This window comes from Oncorhynchus gorbuscha, linkage group LG01 (assembly GCF_021184085.1).
Source record: "Oncorhynchus gorbuscha isolate QuinsamMale2020 ecotype Even-year linkage group LG01, OgorEven_v1.0, whole genome shotgun sequence".
Classification (NCBI taxonomy): domain Eukaryota; kingdom Metazoa; phylum Chordata; class Actinopteri; order Salmoniformes; family Salmonidae; genus Oncorhynchus; species Oncorhynchus gorbuscha.
In genome coordinates, this window is record NC_060173.1 from 16,201,702 (window position 1) to 16,219,919 (window position 18,218).

Genomic DNA, 18,218 nt, shown 5'->3' on the forward strand with positions numbered 1-18,218 from the left:
ACAACTTTGCCATATGTCAAATTTACTTTATAGAGAAGTTGCCATTGACGTTACTGTTACTAGATAAATAAATAGCTAAAATATGGTGGTCCCCTCAATTTGAGTAAACTGGGTAAAGTTATAATGCATCTAAAGTCAATCTGGCAACATCACAATCACGACAAAAATGGGTGTCCTAATGATTTGCCTTCTTTTGAAACGTTTGTGTTTCCAAGCCAAATCGGAGTGGTATTGATGCAGAATAACGTTCGTCAGCTGGTTGGCAATAATGACCATCAGTCTATGGTCTAGCTACATGTATATAATACTCACCACCACTGGGGACCAACGAACTCCAACCACATATTCCGCATGATAGCTTCCTTCTCAGGGGACTCAAACTAGTGGTGCGGGTCAGCTGCTTGTTCACCTACACCCGCGCAAATGCTAATAATGAGCGGTCCGGCGGTGTCCCAAACTCTGTTTTAAAGGGGACTGACTTTGTCAAAAATGATCCCAGTTACTATTTTGACACTAATACATGTTTCTGGTCGTTTTCAAATCGATTAGTTGGTTTTTAGGGGCAGTAGCTCTTAAAAGCTTGCTGAAGTGTTACAAATAGCGTAATAGCAATGTAAAGGTAATTTCTAATTGAGCAGACATATGCAGCTTTGACGTTAAATGCAGAAACATTGCTTTGAAGTTTCAATCACACTAACGTCGAACTTCCGCGATACATAATCGAACAGAGCCCTAAACGTCATATTGTAAAAAACATTTTTATAAAGGCACCCTGTTATGCCTAGCGCCTTCACTATTGGTGACATCTTGAACAATCAGTTGGCTAGTGAGTTGACTGGCTCAAAAAAAAATGGGACAGCTCCACTATAAATACCCACAAAAAGAACCTTTTCGCTAAAGAATATCATAAATTGAAGGGCTGACAGCCAAATTAGAACTGCACAGATATCAGATGGCCTAATCACATTCTGTCATTTACACATCGACTCATACCCAATACCAAGTCTCAAAACCGCATCAAAACTTGGGTTGCGTTCCCCGCTCCATGCATCAACCAATGGTGGCGTGCCGTCGTGCACCAGATTGTTAGAACCTGTGTGTTTTACCAATACGTAAAATACCTATCCGGGCGTTATAAGATCTGGCATGCGTCAGCAATGCCTAGACAGAGAAACATGCCGTATATTCATACCTAGTTTAGTACTAGAATCAGTGCTAGGTCATCTAGGAATATAATTGATGGGTTGAATACATAAAAACAGAACAGACATTTATTGTGCCAGGATCTAGTGTACATAGTCAGAAACATGTAGTGTACCATGTAATCCTCAGATACTGAAATTACAGCAGCAATGCATGTAGTGAATCATATCATTCAAAATGGCTAAATGGAATGCTTTGTTCAATAATTCTGATTTGTACCAGAGGGGGGGGGGGGAATGCAGTCCAGTCTTATTAACATAATAAACAACCCAAATGCACTGTAGAATGAGTGAAGGAGAAGAGGTATTATATTACCATAGGAATAAATTGGTATATCGCAAGTAAGTACCTACTTTGGTAACCAACCACACACAACAGAAAGTCTGTTTAAATCTCATTTAAGACCGATTTCTGGAGTCTCTTTGAATACATTTCCAATGTTTCCATGGCCTGTGTTTATTAAGAAAGTCCCTGTGTGGACTACCTTCACATTTTTTTCATATTTTTTTTTCTAAAGGGGTTCATAGTAGACAAAGGTGCCAGGAGGATCTGTTCAGTCAGACAGTGCTTTTGGTGGGCAGCTCCGTGCTATTGTGCCGCGTTTTCCTCGACGTTCCGTCGTCGCGCGGCCGAGCCTTCTGCAGGCTTGACATGGCGGCGGTGCGCTCGATGTCAATGAAGGCGTAGAGCTCGGTGCGGCGCGTGGGGGTGGTAGGTGGCAGTGGCGAGGTGGGGGTGCGGGGTGTGTGGGGATTGCTGGTGTCTGAGGAGGCACCCTTGGCAGCTGCGGATGAAGAGGTGGTGGTAGATTCCATCTCCACCTCGATGTAGTTGAGCGTCTTGGGAGTCTCCTGACACAGCAGCCCCAACGGCCGGCGGAAGTCAAAGTTGAAGATGGTGGGTCCGTCGGTGCGGCGGCGTACCATGTCGGGGGCACAGCGGGCGCTGAGAGGAGCCGTCACGTTCTCTGTGTTGACGTAGTTGTGGGAGGGTTCCATGGCTGAAAGAGAGGGGTAGGCTGACAGGGGGTGGGAGTAGGAGTGATGGTGGTTGTAGCCGTTGAGGGATGGCGTCTTCAGCCCCCCCTGGCCGCCTCCATTGTTCTCCACCTCCTCGTTGCTGGGCTTGCGGGTCTCCCAGACGGGCGGCAGAGCCGGGAGGTTCTCATAGTCCAAGAGGGCTGTGCGTCGCTGGGCTGAGTTGTTGACATTCTGCAGGGTGTCGGGGGGCGTGCGGTGGAGGCGGGGAGCTGTTATTGGGGCAGTAACCCCGACAGAGGTGCCGTTGGAGTGTGTGTGGGGCGGCTGAGACTGGCCCTCCAGTAGGGCTGGGGCCTCTGTGGCACAGTGTGTGTCGGTGTGGCTGTTAGTCTCCCCCTCTCCGAGATCCGGGGACTCTGAGTCCTCCTCTGCCTCCTCTCCATCTCCACCCCCAGTAGACTCCTTCCCCTTGGCCATCTTCTTCTGCACAGGGGTGGGTCCCAGCACGAAGCGCACCCCCAGGGGCTCGAGCAGTACCTGGGGCTCTTCCTGGAGCTGGGGCATGGGGGGCAGAGGCTCTGGTCTGGCTACCCGTGGAGGGGGGGGTGTAGGGGAACACTGGGACTGGCCTGAGTCGGGGCTGTCCAGGGGGGCTGGAACAGTCAGAGGGCTAGGCTGGTCATCCAGCAGACCTGTGGTGTTCACATAGGTGTGGATCTGTAGACGGATCAGGAGACGGGGTTAATATAACATCGTCATCACACCAACTCGGCAGATTTTACATATTACCCATCAATGTCACAGTGGATGTTCTCTTTAGTCTAGGACAGGGTTCTCAATTTAAATTAACATTATTTTGGCCAAGGGATCCATGGAATAAGTTTAGTGGGTGTAATACAACACAATGTAATCAGAGTCCAACATTATGGCCGGGGCCAGTAAAAACAATAACCAGTAACTTCTCCGCGCATTTTAACATTCCAGTTCCACATTTACCTGCTCTGTCGCAGTCCACCATTGAAGACTAGACTACACACGGAAAAGTCATGCTATTTGTATTTTAACAATATGATTGGCCATTCATTGACACACCACCACGCTCCCACGAGTCACAACTTCTCAAGCACTCAAACAGTACATGAGTTGGATTCCTTGACACAGCACACGCGAGCTGTCCAGAACAAAAATAATCACCCATCAATCTATCTACTGATATTATTTTAGGGAAAGTGATTTATAGAAGTAAACCTTCAGTAGTGGCTACTGTTGATAGTCTGCCAAAAGAAAGCTACAAAGACACCTTCTGTAGCTCAGTTGGTAGAGCATGGCGCTTGTAACGCCAGGGTAGTGGGTTCGATCCCCGGGACCACCCATACGTAGAATGTATGCACACATGACTGTAAGTCGCTTTGGATAAAAGCGTCCACTAAATGGCATATATTATTATATTACCTAGCATTTGTCTTGGCTAGCCTACTATAGCAAGGTCCATATCTTGTTTGGAAAGCAGAACAGCTTAATGGGAATTTCATATTCATCATCTCCAGCACCACCCCAGCAGCAACATATGTGTGTTTCAAATAGTGTGTTTCTATGTTAGATAGAGGAAGATAAGTGTTTCCATTGACATCCGTGTGCATCGTGTGTTTTGAACCAATTACGACTAAAAATGGCCTACTAATTGGTTTATGTCATTGGAAACACTTATACTCTATTTTTTACTAGGAAACAGAAACGCGCCATTTTCACATACAGCGCATTTGGAAAGTATTCAGACCCTTTAACTTTTTCCATATTTTGTTAATATTTTGATAATGAACCTATATATCTTTTACAATATCTTTGAGAATAAAAAGGGGCTCCTGAGTGGTGCAGCGGTGTAAGGCACTGTATCTCAATGCTAGAGGCATCACTACAGACCCTGGATCGATTCCAGACTATCACACCCGACTGAGATTGGCCCAACGTCGTTCGGGTTTATTTTTTAAAGTAATTTTTTTATTTAACCTTTATTTAACCAGGTAAGCCAGTTGAGAACAAGTGCAATCTGGCCAAGATAAAGTGCGACAAAAACAACAGAGTTACACATGGAATAAACAGACGTACAGTCAATTACACAATAGAAAAATCTATATACAGTGTGTGCAAATGTAGTAAGATTAGGGAAATAAGGCAACAAATAGGCCATAGTGGTGAAATAATTACAATTTAGCATTAAGACTAGAATGATAGATGTGCAAGCGGAGATAATGGGGTGCAAAAGAACAAAAATAAATAAAAATATGGGGATGAGGTAGTTAGGTGTGCTATTTACAGATGGGCGGTGTACAGGTGCAGTGATTGGTAAGCTGCTCTGACAGCTGATTATTAAATTATTAGTGAGGGAGATAAGTCTCCAGCTTCAGTGATTGTTGCAATTCCAGTCATTGGCAACAGAGAACTGGAAGGAAAGGAGGCCAAAGTAGGATTTGGGGGATGACCAGTGAAATAAACATGCTGGAGCACGTGCCACAAGTGGGAGTTGCTATGGTGACCAGTGAGCTGACATAAGGTGGGGCTTAACCTAGCAAAGACTTATAGATGACCTGCGGCCAGTGGGTTTGGCGACGAATATGAAGTGAGGGCCAGTCAACGAGAGCATACAGGTCGCAGTGGTGGGTAGTATATGGGGCTTTGGTGACAAAACAGATGGCGATGTGATAAACTACATCCAATTAGCTGAGTAGAGTGTTGGAGGCTATTTTATAAATGACATCGCCAAAGTCAAGGATCAGTAGGATTTTTACGAGTGTAGCAGCAGCAAGAGCGACATCATTGATATACACAGAGAAAATAGTTGGCCCGAGAATTTAACCCTACGGCACCCCTATAGAGACTGCCAGAGGTCTGGACAACAGGCCCTCCGATTTGACACATTGAACTCTGAGAAGTAGTTGGTGAACCAGGCGAGGCAGTCATTTGAGAAACCAAGGCTGTTGAGTCTGCCGATAAGAATGCGGCGATTGACAGAGTCGAAAGCCTTGGCCAGGGTGATGAATATGGCTGCACAGTATCGTCTTTTATCGATGGCGGTTATATCATTTAGGATCTTGAGCGCAGCTGCGGTGCACCCATGACCAGCTCGGAAACCAGATTGCATAACAGAGAAGGTATGGTGGGATTCGAAATGGTCGGTGATCTGTTTCGTTAACTTGGCTTTCGAAGACTTTAGAAAGGCAGGACAGGATGGATATACAGTTGAAGTCGGAAGTTTACACACACCGTAGCCAAATACATTTAAACTCAGTTTTTCACAATTCCTGACATTTAATTGCAGTAAACATTCCCTGTCTTAGGCCAGTTGGGATCACCACTTATTTTAAGAATGTGAAAAGAATAATAGTACAAAAAAATTATTTCAGCTTTTATTTCTTTCACCACATTCCCAGTGGGTCAGAAGTTTACATACTAAAAACTAATTTAGTGTAGCATTAACTTGGGTCAAATGTTTCAGGTAGCCTTCCACAAGCTTCCCACAATTATTTGGGTGAATTTTGGCCCTTTCCTCCTGACAGAGCTGGTGTAACAGTCAGGTTTGTAGGCCTCCTTGCTCGCACACACCTTTTCAGTTCTGCCCACACATTTTCTATAGGATTGAGGTCAGGGATTTGTGATGGCCACTCCCAATACCTTGACATTGTTGTCCATAAGCCATTTTGCAACAACTTTGGAAGTATGCTTGGGGTCATTGTCCATTTGGAAGACCCATTTGCGACCAAGCTTTAACTTCCTGACTGATGTGTTGAGATGTTGCTTCAATATACCCACATAATTTTCCTCCCTCATGTTGCCATCTATTTTGTGAAGTGCACCAGTCCCTCCTGCAGCAAAGCACCCTCACAACATGATGCTGCCACCCCCATTCTTCACGGTTGGGATGGTGTTCTTCGGCTTGCAAGCCTCCCCCTTTTTCCTCCAAACAATTCATCAGACCAGAGGTCATTTCTCCAAGAAGTACGATCCTTGTCCCCATGTGCAGTTGCAAACCGTAGTCTTGCTTTTTTATGGCGGTTTTGGAGCAGTGGCTTCTACCTTGCTGAGCGGCCTTTCAGGTTATGTCAATATAGGACTCGTTTTACTGTGGATATAGATACTTTTGTACCCGTTTCCTCCAGCATCTTCACAAGGGCCTTTGCTGTTGTTCTGGGATTAATTTGCACTTTTCACACCAAAGTACGTTCATCTCTAGGAGACAGAACGTGTCTCCTCCCTGAGCGGTCTGACGGCTGCGTGGTCCCATGGTGTTTATACTTACTATTGTTTGTACAGATGAACGTGGTACCGTCAGGAATTTGGAAATTGCTCTCAAGGATGAACCAGACTTGTGGGGGTCTACAATTTGTTTTTCTGAGGTCTTGGCTGATTTCCTTTGATTTTCCCATGATGTCAAGCAAAGAGGCACTGAGTTTGAAGGTAGGCCTTGAAATACATCAACAAGTACACCTCCAATTGACTCAAATTATGTCAATTCGCCTATCAGAAGCATCTAAAGCCATGACATCATTTTCTGGAATTTTCCAAGCTGTTTAAAGGCAGTCAACTTAGTGTATGTAAACTTCTAACCCACTGGAATTGTGATACTATGAATTATAAGTGAAATAATCTCTAAACAATTGTTGCAAAACTTACTTGTGTCATGCAAAAGTAGATGTTCTAACCGATTTGCCAAAACTATATTTTGTTCACCAAAAAAATTGTGGAGTGGTTGAAAAATGAGTTTTAATGACTCCAACTTAAGTGTATGTAAACTTTCGACTTCAACTGTAGGTCTATAACAGTTTGGGTCTAGAGTTTCTCCCCCTTTGAAGAGGGGGATGACCGCGGCAGCTTTCCAATCGCTAGGGATCTCAGACGATACGAAAGTGAGGTTGAGCAGGCTAGTAATTGCGGCTGCAACAATTGTGGAGGATAATTTTAGAAAGAGAGGGTTCAGATTGTCTAGCCTAGATGATTTGTAAGGGGTCCACATTTTGCAGCTCTTTCAGAACATCAGCTATCTGGAATTGGGTTGCTGTTGGCCGGGGTAGGGGTAGCCAGGTGGAAAGCATGGTCAGCCCTAGAAAAATGCTTCCTAGCCTCAGTGCAGTGGAAAGCTGGGAGGAGGTGCTCTTATTCTCCATGGACTTTACAGTGTCCCAGAACATTTTGGAGTTTGTGCTGCAGGATGCTATTTCTGTTTGAAAAAGCTAGCCTTTGCTTTCCTAACTGTCTGTGTATATTGGTTCCTAACGTCTCTGAAAAGTTGCATATCACCGGGGCTATTCGATGCTAATACAGTACGCCACAGGATGTTTTTGTGCTGGTCAAGGGCAGTCTGGAGTGAACCAAGGGCTATATCTGTTCTTAGTTCTTTTTTGAACGGGGCATGCTTATTGAAGATGGTGATGAAAGCACTTTTAAAGAATAACCAGTCATCCTCCACTGACGGGATGAGGTCAATATCCTTCCAGGATACCCAGGCCAGGTCGATTTACAGACGCAGGCAATGAGGCGGAGATCCTGGTTGAAGACAGCAGAGGTGTATTTAGAGGGCAGGTTGGTCAGGATGATATCTATGATGGTGCCCGTGTTTACGGATTTGGGGTTGTACCTGGTAGTTTCATTGATAATTTGTGTGAGATTGAGCGCATCTTCCGTCTTCAAGAGAGCGAGAGTTGCACCCCTTCTGAAAAAACCTACACTCGATCCCTCCGATGTCAACAACTACAGACCAGTATCCCTTCTTTCTTTTCTCTCCAAAACTCTTGAACGTGCCGTCCTTGGCCAGCTCTCCCGCTATCTCTCTCTGAATGACCTTCTTGATCCAAATCAGTCAGGTTTCAAGACTAGTCATTCAACTGAGACTGCTCTTCTCTGTATCACGGAGGCTCTCCACACTGCTAAAGCTAACTCTCTCTCCTCTGCTCTCATCCTTCTAGACCTATCGGCTGCCTTCGATACTGTGAACCATCAGATCCTCCTCTCCACCCTCTCCGAGTTGGGCATCTCCGGCGCGGCCCACGGTTGGATTGCGTCCTACCTGACAGGTCGCTCCTACCAGGTGGCGCGGCGAGAATCTGTCTCCTCACCACGCGCTCTCACCACTGGTGTCCCCCAGGGCTCTGTTCTAGGCCCTCTCCTATTCTCGCTATACACCAAGTCACTTGGCTCTGTCATAACCTCACATGGTCTCTCCTATCATTGCTATGCAGACGACACACAATTAATCTTCTCCTTTCCCCCATCTGATGACCAGGTGGCGAATCGCATCTCTGCATGTCTGGCAGACATATCAGTGTGGATGACGGATCACCACCTCAAGCTGAACCTCGGCAAGACGGAGCTGCTCTTCCTCCCGGGGAAGGACTGCCCGTTCCATGATCTCGCCATCACGGTTGACAACTCCATTGTGTCCTCCTCCCAGAGCGCTAAGAACCTTGGCGTGATCCTGGACAACACCCTGTCGTTCTCAACTAACATCAAGGCGGTGGCCCGTTCCTGTAGGTTCATGCTCTACAACATCCGCAGAGTACGACCCTGCCTCACACAGGAAGCGGCGCAGGTCCTAATCCAGGCACTTGTCATCTCCCGTCTGGATTACTGCAACTCGCTGTTGGCTGGGCTCCCTGCCTGTGCCATTAAACCCCTACAACTCATCCAGAACGCCGCAGCCCGTCTGGTGTTCAACCTTCCCAAGTTCTCTCACGTCACTCCGCTCCTCCGCTCTCTCCACTGGCTTCCAGTTGAAGCTCGCATCCGCTACAAGACCATGGTGCTTGCCTACGGAGCTTTGAGGGGAACGGTACCTCAGTACCTCCAGGCTCTGATCAGGCCTACACCCAAACAAGGGCACTGCGTTCATCCACCTCTGGCCTGCTCGCCTCCCTACCACTGAGGAAGTACAGTTCCCCCTCAGCCCAGTTAAAACTGTTCGCTGCTCTGGCCCCCCCAATGGTGGAACAAACTCCCTCACGACGCCAGGACAGCGGAGTCAATCACCACCTTCCGGAGACACCTGAAACCCCACCTCTTTAAGGAATACCTAGGATAGGATAAGTAATCCTTCTCACACCCCCCCCCCTTTAAGATTTAGATGCACTATTGTAAAGTGACCGTTCTACTGGATGTCATAAGGTGAATGCACCAATTTGTAAATCGGTCTGGATAAGAGCGTCTGCTAAATGACTTAAATGTAAATGTAATCTAGCTTAGAGTGTAGGACGGCCAGGGTGTTAAGCATATCCCAGTTTAGGTCACCTAACAGTACGAACTCTGAAGATAAATGGGGGGCAATCAATTTGCATATGGTGTCCAGGGCACAACTGAGGGCTGAGGGGGGTCTATAGCAAGCAGCAACGGTGAGAGATTTTTTTAGAAGTAGAAGCTTGAACTGTTTGGGCACAGACCTGGATAGCATGACAGAACTCTGCAGGCTATTTCTGCAGTAGATTGCGACCCCGCCCCCTTTGGCAGTTCTATCCTGGCAGAAAATGTTATAGTTAGGGATGGAAATTTCAGGATATTTGGTGGCCTTCCTAAGAATTCAGACACGACTAGGACATCAGGGTTGGCGGAGTGTGCTAAAGCAGTGAGTAAAACAAACTTAGGGAGGAATCTTCTGATGTTAACATGCATGAAACCAAGGCCTTTACAGTTACAGAAGTAAACAAAAGATAGTGCCTGGTGAATAGGTGTGGTACTGGGGTCTACATGGCCTGGGTTAACCTCTACATCACCAGAGGAACAGAGGGAGAGTAGGATAAGGATACAGCTAAAGGCTATAAGAACTGGTCATCTAATGCGTTGGGAACAGAGAATAAAAGGAGCAGATTTCTGGGCGTGGTAGAATAGATTCAGGGCATAATGTACAGACAAGGGTATGGTAGGATGTGAGTACAGTGGAGGTAAACCTAGGCCTCCACCTAAGCCCCTTTTATCCATAAAAAAATATAGTTTGGTGTTGAGTTGCTCTCTCACCGCATCGTCAGCCACTAGCAGGGGGTGTGAGGACTCCTCTCCCACCGAGGGCAGGCGGGTGCTGGCCACAGACGGGTGGCGCGTGGAGGGGTGCGAGGGGGTGTCGCCCACCGAAGGGATCCGGGTGACACCATTGGGCACGGTGGGAACAGAGTAGCCCAGAGCTAGATAGACATAGAGAAGAACTGGGTGGGGTCAGTGGGGACAATGTCCCAGAGACTATTTGGAACAGGCCATTTCTTTCTCGACAAGCTAAACAAAAGAGTAGGTAGCCTAAACTTTTCAACTATAGTAGATTCGCATATTCAGTGATTGGCGGCAGGGTAGCCTAGTGGTTAAAGCGTTGGAATAGTAACCGGAAGGTTGCAAGTTCGAATCCCCCAGCTGACAAGTTACAAATCTGTCGTTCTGCCCTGAACAAGGCAGAACGAACCCACTGTTCCCAGGCCGTCATTGAAAATAAGAATTTGTTCTTAACTGACTTGCCTGGTTAAATAAAGGTAAAAAATGTTTTAAAAAATGGCAGAGGAAAAGTAAACGTGGACAGTTATTCTAACATGTTCAAAGAGCACATCAGAATTGGGTAAGAAGGACCGGACCGCACATTGTTGAATCCTAGACTTGCATGTTCTGCTAATATGAATTACCTTATTCTAAATGCGATTTCTGTCATTCTGAGCACTGGGGTGGGGGGGATAACCTAATCAGGTTATGCACCCAATGCAGGTCCAGTACATTTCTCAAATGTCCGGCAACATGGAAATCATATATATTTCCGTGTTGTATATATGGCAATGGGCATTTCAGGTCATTGCAAGTATGGGAAGAAGTATTCATAATTGGGCCAGTTCTAGTTGTAGGATGAATAAGGTCTTACCAGACTGGTGGTTGGCCTCCAGCACGGCCTCCTCCACCACACTGATGCTGTGGCTGTGCATTACCTCCTGCAGCATATTGAAGATCTCCTCTGCCCGCACACACTTGAAGGCAAAGATCCCTAAAAACACACAAACAAATGCAAAGGCAAGAAATAAATAAAACACAGTCAAACTGCAGTCAAAACAGTGAAATTGCAGTCAAAAAACAACCCAGGAATCACATATGGGCGCACGACCGCAATACAGACAATTGAGACGCACAACCACTATCAGCACTGCTTAGACCTTCATGTTTACAAAAGGTTTGTACATTTATCGGTTCTTCGAACCTATGCCCTTGTCTACCTTGTGATCACTGATCTAAATGGACTAGGTAGGGGAAGGCAACATAGTGGTAGAGATAAAGGACAAGATAGCAAAATATCAATAAGGAACACATTTTTTATCCCTTTACTAGGTAGTAGTTGTGGAATTACTAGAAGCACAAGCATTTCGCTACACTCGCATTAACATCTGCTAACCATGTGTATGTGTGACAAATAAAATTAGATTTGATTAGGAACTACCATAAGTACAGCATAACGCACAAAGAGAAAACACAGAACACACAGCTATGCTCTACTTGTGCAACAAAACAAACGAAAAAAACTCCCTCTCACAGCACCACACAGAGTCAGACACAGGCATCAATACTGTAACCACAGAAATAGAATCAGTAAAATGGACATCCAATCCATACTTAAGTCAACGATGCCATAATGATTATATTTCTGACTAATATTTCTGGTAATCACAGTATTATGTCATTCATCTTCACAGCATGAGGTGGGAACACAAGGAGTGTGACTTACCGGAACCCATAGTAACCACCCCCTGTCACAACCCCCACCCCTCCCTCTCTCTCACCACCAGTCCTCATCCTTTTGAAAGCATGGATGGAGTCCAAAAATAACCACACAGACATATGTGTCATTGGCATTGCAGCATAATCAACGACAGGTCCAAGTCAATATATCAACAACAAAGCTGATGTTGTTGGGGCCTAATGGACCTAGTTGCAGATGTGATTCAATGTATTCTGATGTTTACCATGGTTCATGTTAGATCCACAACACTGTGTATAACATTTTCAACATTATTACACCGTTGAATGTATACTCCTGCCCAGGCAGCTGAGGCACCACATACATTAGTTAGCTTTGGAGTGACAAATAAAGAATCAACAAATAAAATAAGTTAAAACAATAATTGTGTGGAATGGAAATCTCTATTAGTTGACCTGGTCCCGTCTTGCAGCGGTGGCCGCTCTCGAATGAGAAGAGGTTGGAGTCGTAGCCATAGCGACGCAGGCACATGTAAGGCCACCTAACATCATCACGGCGATGGGTGTGGAGGACCAGCTCTGCCTCTGTCAGCTCCATCACGCCCGAGCCCAGCTCGTTCCCATCATCATCCACATTTATCACCTGGGAACAGAACAATAACTTTAGACAACACTCTGTGTCAGTCATCACAAACATGTCTACACTGCAATGCACTGAAGATGGTATTCATTGTGAAAACAATATTTCCCATTAATTCAAGTGGGAAGTCCACAGATTGTTTTTTACATGTTGCGAAATCTGTCATACCTAGAATTTGGGTTGACTTAGCTCGGCAATGGCCCACCATTGAAGTAGGATTGTTGTAACAGATCAAGAGACCAACCTTAAATTTGGTTTGATGATTATCTGGGATTGACTCCTTCTCTGGACAGCTCAAGCAGCTTCCCATGGCTTCTTCAGAGCACCATCTGATGTCTGGGGGATAAGGAATGTGAAACCATTAGAGCCAATACAGTGAGTGAATGAACATCATGGAGTTGTAGTTAGCTACATGTGATTGATGTGAAAGAGACAAAGTGACAAACTCTTTATTAACAGATTGTTTCTTTCTTACCTAGATCCAGCCACCAGTATCCCTGGTTCTTTCCTCCGAGGCTGAGGAGGAGCAGTCATGATGCTTTATCTGCTATGCCAACATAAAATGTGGGCCTGCCCTGCACACATTTAGTTTATTGTCAGCCAAGTTAGGTAGCTAGCTGGACGAATACATTTGACAACTGATGATCTAGCAAGCTAGTGTGTGATACAATTGGAGTTAGCTAGCTAGTTAGCCTTTGTGTCTTCCAAGTTTTTAAAAATATAACGTTCGCTAGCTAGGAAAGCTCATTAGCTAGCTACGGTGGCTAACTCCATTGTAGTAGCATGGGCCAAAGCTTTTTTAAATTATATTTGATTACAGATTTTTGACTTAGTTACCTTATTGATATGAAACGGTATGACTAATATAATTGTTAATTAAGCGATAGTGTCTTCATCTTTTGGTTAGACGTGGTGTGGACAAACTAGCGTAGCACCTTCACGTGTAGCTTTCTGGCTAACTAGTTAGCTAGCTCTCCGGACTCGTGAGGACGGTGGTTAAGTCCTAACTTTACTAGCCAAGATAACTAACGTTAGCTAGCTAATTAGTAATTGGTCAAAAACTAAGCTGAATCAAATGCATATCTTTGCTAATACATTAACGGATACATACGAGTCCCTGGCAAATGGATGGGGTTGTTCTTCCAAACGTTTCAGACACAAACGATCGCAACTAAGCTAGCTAGCTCTGCTATAGCATATTAAGCTAGCGTTAGCCTGTTGTGTTAGCTCAACTCCACCATCCTTCCTCTGGGTTGCTAAAGCGCCAAAAAAAAACAATCACAACTTCTTCCAAAGGTGGCTACCATTCTTGTTTTCGAACGCAAATTGGTGTAACTCCATGTATAATCCGTTATGTCTCGATATAGAGTTGAACAATAAAATAAGCTATTTTACCTTAGTCGCACCGTCTTTTAACTAACGTTGTTATGTATGTAGCTAGCTAGCTGGCCAGCTACATCACAGCAACTTGGCTAAACTTCCTAGAGTTTGAGGCAATCATTTTCGATGTGGTGAACTGCGCACGCGCGAGGATGAGGTTTGTTACTCTTGGTGGCATCCCACCAAATCATGACTCCAGCATACATCAATATTGACAATGAATCATAGATACATTAATAATATGAATAAAACACTAAAGCAATTATATTTTTTTCAGTTATGTAAGTATTTTATTGAAACACTTGAATAATATATTAATTCCCTCATCTTGATATTATTACAGGCTTACATTGATTGCAACATGGGAAAACTGCATTCAGTAACTACTATAATTTGTGTAACGATTCACAGAATCCAATCATTCACTCATATGATTACAGTCATGTTGACAATGTAGGGTTGTGGATTTGCAGATGTGTGATTTGTAGTTCCATGACATGATGATAAAATACATCATTCTTATTTTACATAGGCTACACACAAATGTGGATTACACAACATACACGGTGTGCTTTCATAACGCATATGATAATCCTTTGTTATATTCAAGCGATATATCACAGTTATACAATATCTACAAATACATGTATAATGTATTCATCTACATACATATATCATATATTTATGTATGTCCTCAGTGCTTATGAAAATAAGTGTAACTTCTAACAGAAATCATTTTTGACTAACATTTCAGAAAAGTGACTTGTGAAAGTTACAGTAGCCTATACACTTATTGAATATGTGAATACTGTTATATTAATTTGATTGATGTATTATTAGATTTTTTACAGTTTTCGGTGTATAATGTTTTTTGGTCTGTGCCACATAATAATGTGCAAATGATAGCTTAACAAAAAAATGAAAAAACTGTGTACAAATGCCAACAATGCAAATGTAAAGCATATACACAAACACACAGATGTAAGACATGTATATACAATTCAGTTAAACTTCATATCTGATATAATTAAATAGCTATACATTTTATTATATTTCATAATATCTTGAAAGAACAATCAACAAAAATAGTAGAAAAATAAAATTGCCACGTATCCCTGCAGTGCTATACTTGTGAAAGTACAAACTGTTTTCTTTTTTTTCTCTCCTTCAGTAGTCCTTACAATCTTTAATAACTGGCATATACAATATCTGTAGGCAAAAACAAAACAAAAAATATATATAATTTGTGATGACAGCCAACTACCAAACCTCATAGATATGTGCTACCATAGCTGCATTGTGTGTTTGAAAGAGTTGCTTATTAAGTAACCTGGTCTTATACACTGTATGTGTTGTAGCCATCTCTACTATCTTTGCCATGTCATACACATTTGCTACACTAGGATAGTGGGTTTGATTCCCGGGACCACCCATACCTACAATGTATACAAGCATAACTGTAAGTCGCTTTGGATAAAAGCATTTGCTAAATGGCGTATATTATATTACTAACACAGACAGGAGTTGGCTAAGCACAAACAGACTGGACCATGCACCAGGCTAATATTTGAAAGAATCATCTGTGATGTCTTCCAATTATGAACTACAATACAGAGAGTTCTAAGGAATGTGAGGGCTTACCTCGTTGGGGTTCAGGATTCACATTCTCATAGATAGGGTAGAGGGGGTTCTCCTGCTCACTGCGAAGCTTCCTGGCTCGGAGGACGTCCCTCACACACTGGTGCAGGTAAGCATACTGGCACTGGAAAGAAAATTACCACATCGAGAAATATAACTGTTATTACAGGATATGTTATTACATAACATGGGTTCTGGGGTTCACACACACACACAGCCAGTGGACCCCAACAGACAGTCTCACCTCAGTCTGAACCATGTGTGAGCGGTGGAGGCGCAGGTCGAAGACAGCTCCGTAGATGTCCACTGTGTCCTTGGTGTCCAGCTGCTGCAGCACTCTGTCCAGGGATATGAAGGTGCCTGTGCGGCCCACGCCAGCACTGTCATAGGGAGGAGAGGGAGACAGAGAGAGAAAGAAAGAGAGAGAGGGTCGGAGGCCAGATACATTTTAGTCACACTACCCAAACGGAGAGGGTAAATATAATTTGACTACATAATTTCAGTCAATTTCTTTTGAACTGAAATTGAACTGACCTCAACCCTGGTCATTACTGCATGCTGTAGCTATAACCGTTTCTTCAGGGAAGACAATACACTATATCTCAGTGTGTCCTAGAGTGTTGTTTTGTGTTGAATGGGTGACCTAGGGAGTTGGGGACCCACCTGCAGTGAGCCACGGTAGGCCCAGACCCGGAGGTCCTGTTGATGTAGTCCCTGACAGTCCTGACAAACTGGATGAGTGACTGGGTGGTCTCTGGGACGCCGTGGTCAGGCCACACCGTGTAGTGGAACTGACGCACCACCCTGGAGTAGTTCAACTGGTCCTCCTGCATGGAAGACAGGACACAGCTGGAAAGAGAGACTTACTAGGGGCTGACTACACCTTAAAGGGTTATTCAGCTGTCCCCATAGGATAACCCTTTGAAGAACCATTTTTGGTTCCATTTAGAACCCTTTCCACAGAGGGTTCTACATGGAGCCCAAAAGAGTTCTACCTGGAACAAAATAGGGTTCTTCCTGGAACCAAAAAGGGCTCTCCTATGTGGACAGCTGAAGATCCCTTTTGGAACCCTTTTTTCTAAGAGTGTACATACAGCTAGCTACTTATTCAACACCATAGTGCCCTCAAAGGACCCTGGAACTAAACACCTCCCTCTGCAACTGGATCCTGGACTTCCTGACGGGCCGTCCCCAGGTGGTAAATGTAGGTAACAACACATCCGCCACGCTGATCCTCAACACAGGGGCCCCTCAGGCGTGCGTGCTCAGCCCCTCCTGTATTCCCTGTTCACTCATGACTGCACGGCCAGGCACGAGTCCAACACCATCATTAAATTTGCCGATGACACAACAGTGGTAGGCCTAATCACCGACAACAACGAGCCCGCCTATAGGAAGGAGGTCAGAGACAGGGCCGTGTGGTGCCAGGACAACAACCTCTCCCTCAACGTGATCAAGACAAAAACGCGATGATTGTGGTCTACAGAAAAAGAGGACCAAACATGTCCCCGTTCTCATCGACGGGGCTGCAGTGGAGCAGGTTGAGAGCTTCAAGATCCTTTGTGTCCACATCACCAACAAACTAACATGGTCCATGCACACCAAGACAGTCGTGAAGCGGACACAACAAAACCTATTCCCCAGGAGATTGAAAATATTTGTCATGGGTCCTCAGATCCTCAAATGGTTCTGCAGCTGCACTATTGGGAGCATCCTGACGGGTTGCATCACTGCCTGGTATGGCAACCGCAAGGCACTACAGAGGGTAGTGCGAACGGCCCAGTACATCACTGGGGCCAAGCTTCCTGCCATCCAGGACCTCTATACAAGGTGGTGTCAGAGGAAGGCCCTAAAAATTGTTAAAGACTACAGCCACCCTAGTCATAGACTGTTCTCTCTGCTACCGCACGGCAAGCGGTATCGGAGCGCCAAGTCTAGGTCCAAGAGGCTTCTAAACAACTTCTACTCCCAAGCCATAAGACTCCTGAACATCTAGTCAAATGGCTATCCAGACTATTTGCATTGTTCCACCTCCCCTCTCCACATCCCTGCCACTCTCTGTTGTCATCTATGCATAGTCACTTTAATAACTCTACCTACGTGTACAAATTACCTCAACTAACCGGTGCCCCTGCACATCGACTCTGTCCGGCACACCCCTGTATATATTGTTATTTTTTATTGCTGCTCTTGAATTACTTGTTCATTTTATCTCTTATTCTTATCCATTTTTTAAAACTGCACTGTTGGTTGGGGCTCGTAAGCATTTCACTGTATTCTGCACATGTGACTAATAAAATTTAATTAGATTTTTGATTTGATTTACTATACTGTAGTCTGTCACATGTCACATCAAGACAGCATGGTCATATTTCAATATGTTAAAATCCAATCACTACTATGTATGAAACTGTATATAAGGCCAACACACAATATATAACTTTCTACATAACAACCTGGTATTTTTTTTAAATCAGTGAGTGTCATCCACACTCACGCTACAGATCTTGAATTCCCGGATAGTCCATTCTGGCAGCACAGATTCAGACAACATCTGAACTATGAGGTCTCCGTAATACAGAGGGTCCTGGTCGAAGGGCCAGTAGTGATCACACTTCACCTGGAAACACATGGATAATAACATTGTAATTACACTAGTAACAATCTTCTAATAACATGTT

At 44.6% G+C, this 18,218-nt stretch overlaps 2 protein-coding genes across 7 annotated transcripts in view; both read right to left on the minus strand.

Annotated features, from left to right (window-relative positions):
* Positions 1-1,253: 1,253 nt before the first annotated feature.
* LOC124033710 (fibroblast growth factor receptor substrate 2-like) lies at positions 1,254-14,055 on the minus strand. Of its 3 annotated transcripts, none has more exons than XM_046345923.1 (7): positions 13,915-14,055; positions 12,995-13,094; positions 12,764-12,855; positions 12,336-12,522; positions 11,056-11,175; positions 10,179-10,342; positions 1,254-2,900 (listed from the first exon to the last, which is right to left on the minus strand). In XM_046345923.1, exons 3-7 carry the CDS (start codon positions 12,827-12,829, stop codon positions 1,761-1,763), a joined length of 1,677 nt encoding a protein of 558 aa, XP_046201879.1. In that variant the 5' UTR covers positions 12,830-12,855; positions 12,995-13,094; positions 13,915-14,055; the 3' UTR covers positions 1,254-1,760. The 3 variants fall into 3 exon arrangements, with proteins under 3 accessions (XP_046201879.1, XP_046201862.1, XP_046201870.1); XM_046345906.1 differs by having other exon boundaries at positions 10,179-10,363; XM_046345914.1 differs by having other exon boundaries at positions 10,179-10,363; positions 13,357-14,036.
* Positions 14,056-14,166: 111 nt separating this feature from the next.
* The window catches only part of LOC124033686 (receptor-type tyrosine-protein phosphatase beta-like), a 36,227-nt gene continuing 32,175 nt past the window's right edge, over positions 14,167-18,218 (minus strand). For all 4 annotated transcript variants that reach the window (XM_046345871.1, XM_046345879.1, XM_046345887.1 and 1 more), the window contains 5 exons: positions 18,035-18,157; positions 16,201-16,364; positions 15,782-15,917; positions 15,541-15,661; positions 14,167-15,108 (listed from right to left, as the gene is read on the minus strand). In XM_046345871.1, the coding sequence (XP_046201827.1) occupies positions 15,086-15,108; positions 15,541-15,661; positions 15,782-15,917; positions 16,201-16,364; positions 18,035-18,157 (567 nt within the window). In that variant the 3' untranslated portion in view covers positions 14,167-15,085. The remainder of the gene's footprint in view (positions 15,109-15,540; positions 15,662-15,781; positions 15,918-16,200; positions 16,365-18,034; positions 18,158-18,218) is intronic.

Coding starts and splice junctions, on each gene's coding strand:
- LOC124033710 (XM_046345906.1), bottom strand. CDS start 12,829: ATGGGAAGCTGCTTGAGCTGTCCAGAGAAGGAGTCAATCCCAGATAAT. Junction 11,176..12,335: donor CCGCTGCAAGACGGGACCAG/GTCAACTAATAG, acceptor GTGTGTTTTTAG/GGATCTTTGCCTTCAAGTGT. Junction 2,901..10,178: donor TGCTAGTGGCTGACGATGCG/GTGAGAGAGCAA, acceptor ATCCGTCTACAG/ATCCACACCTATGTGAACAC.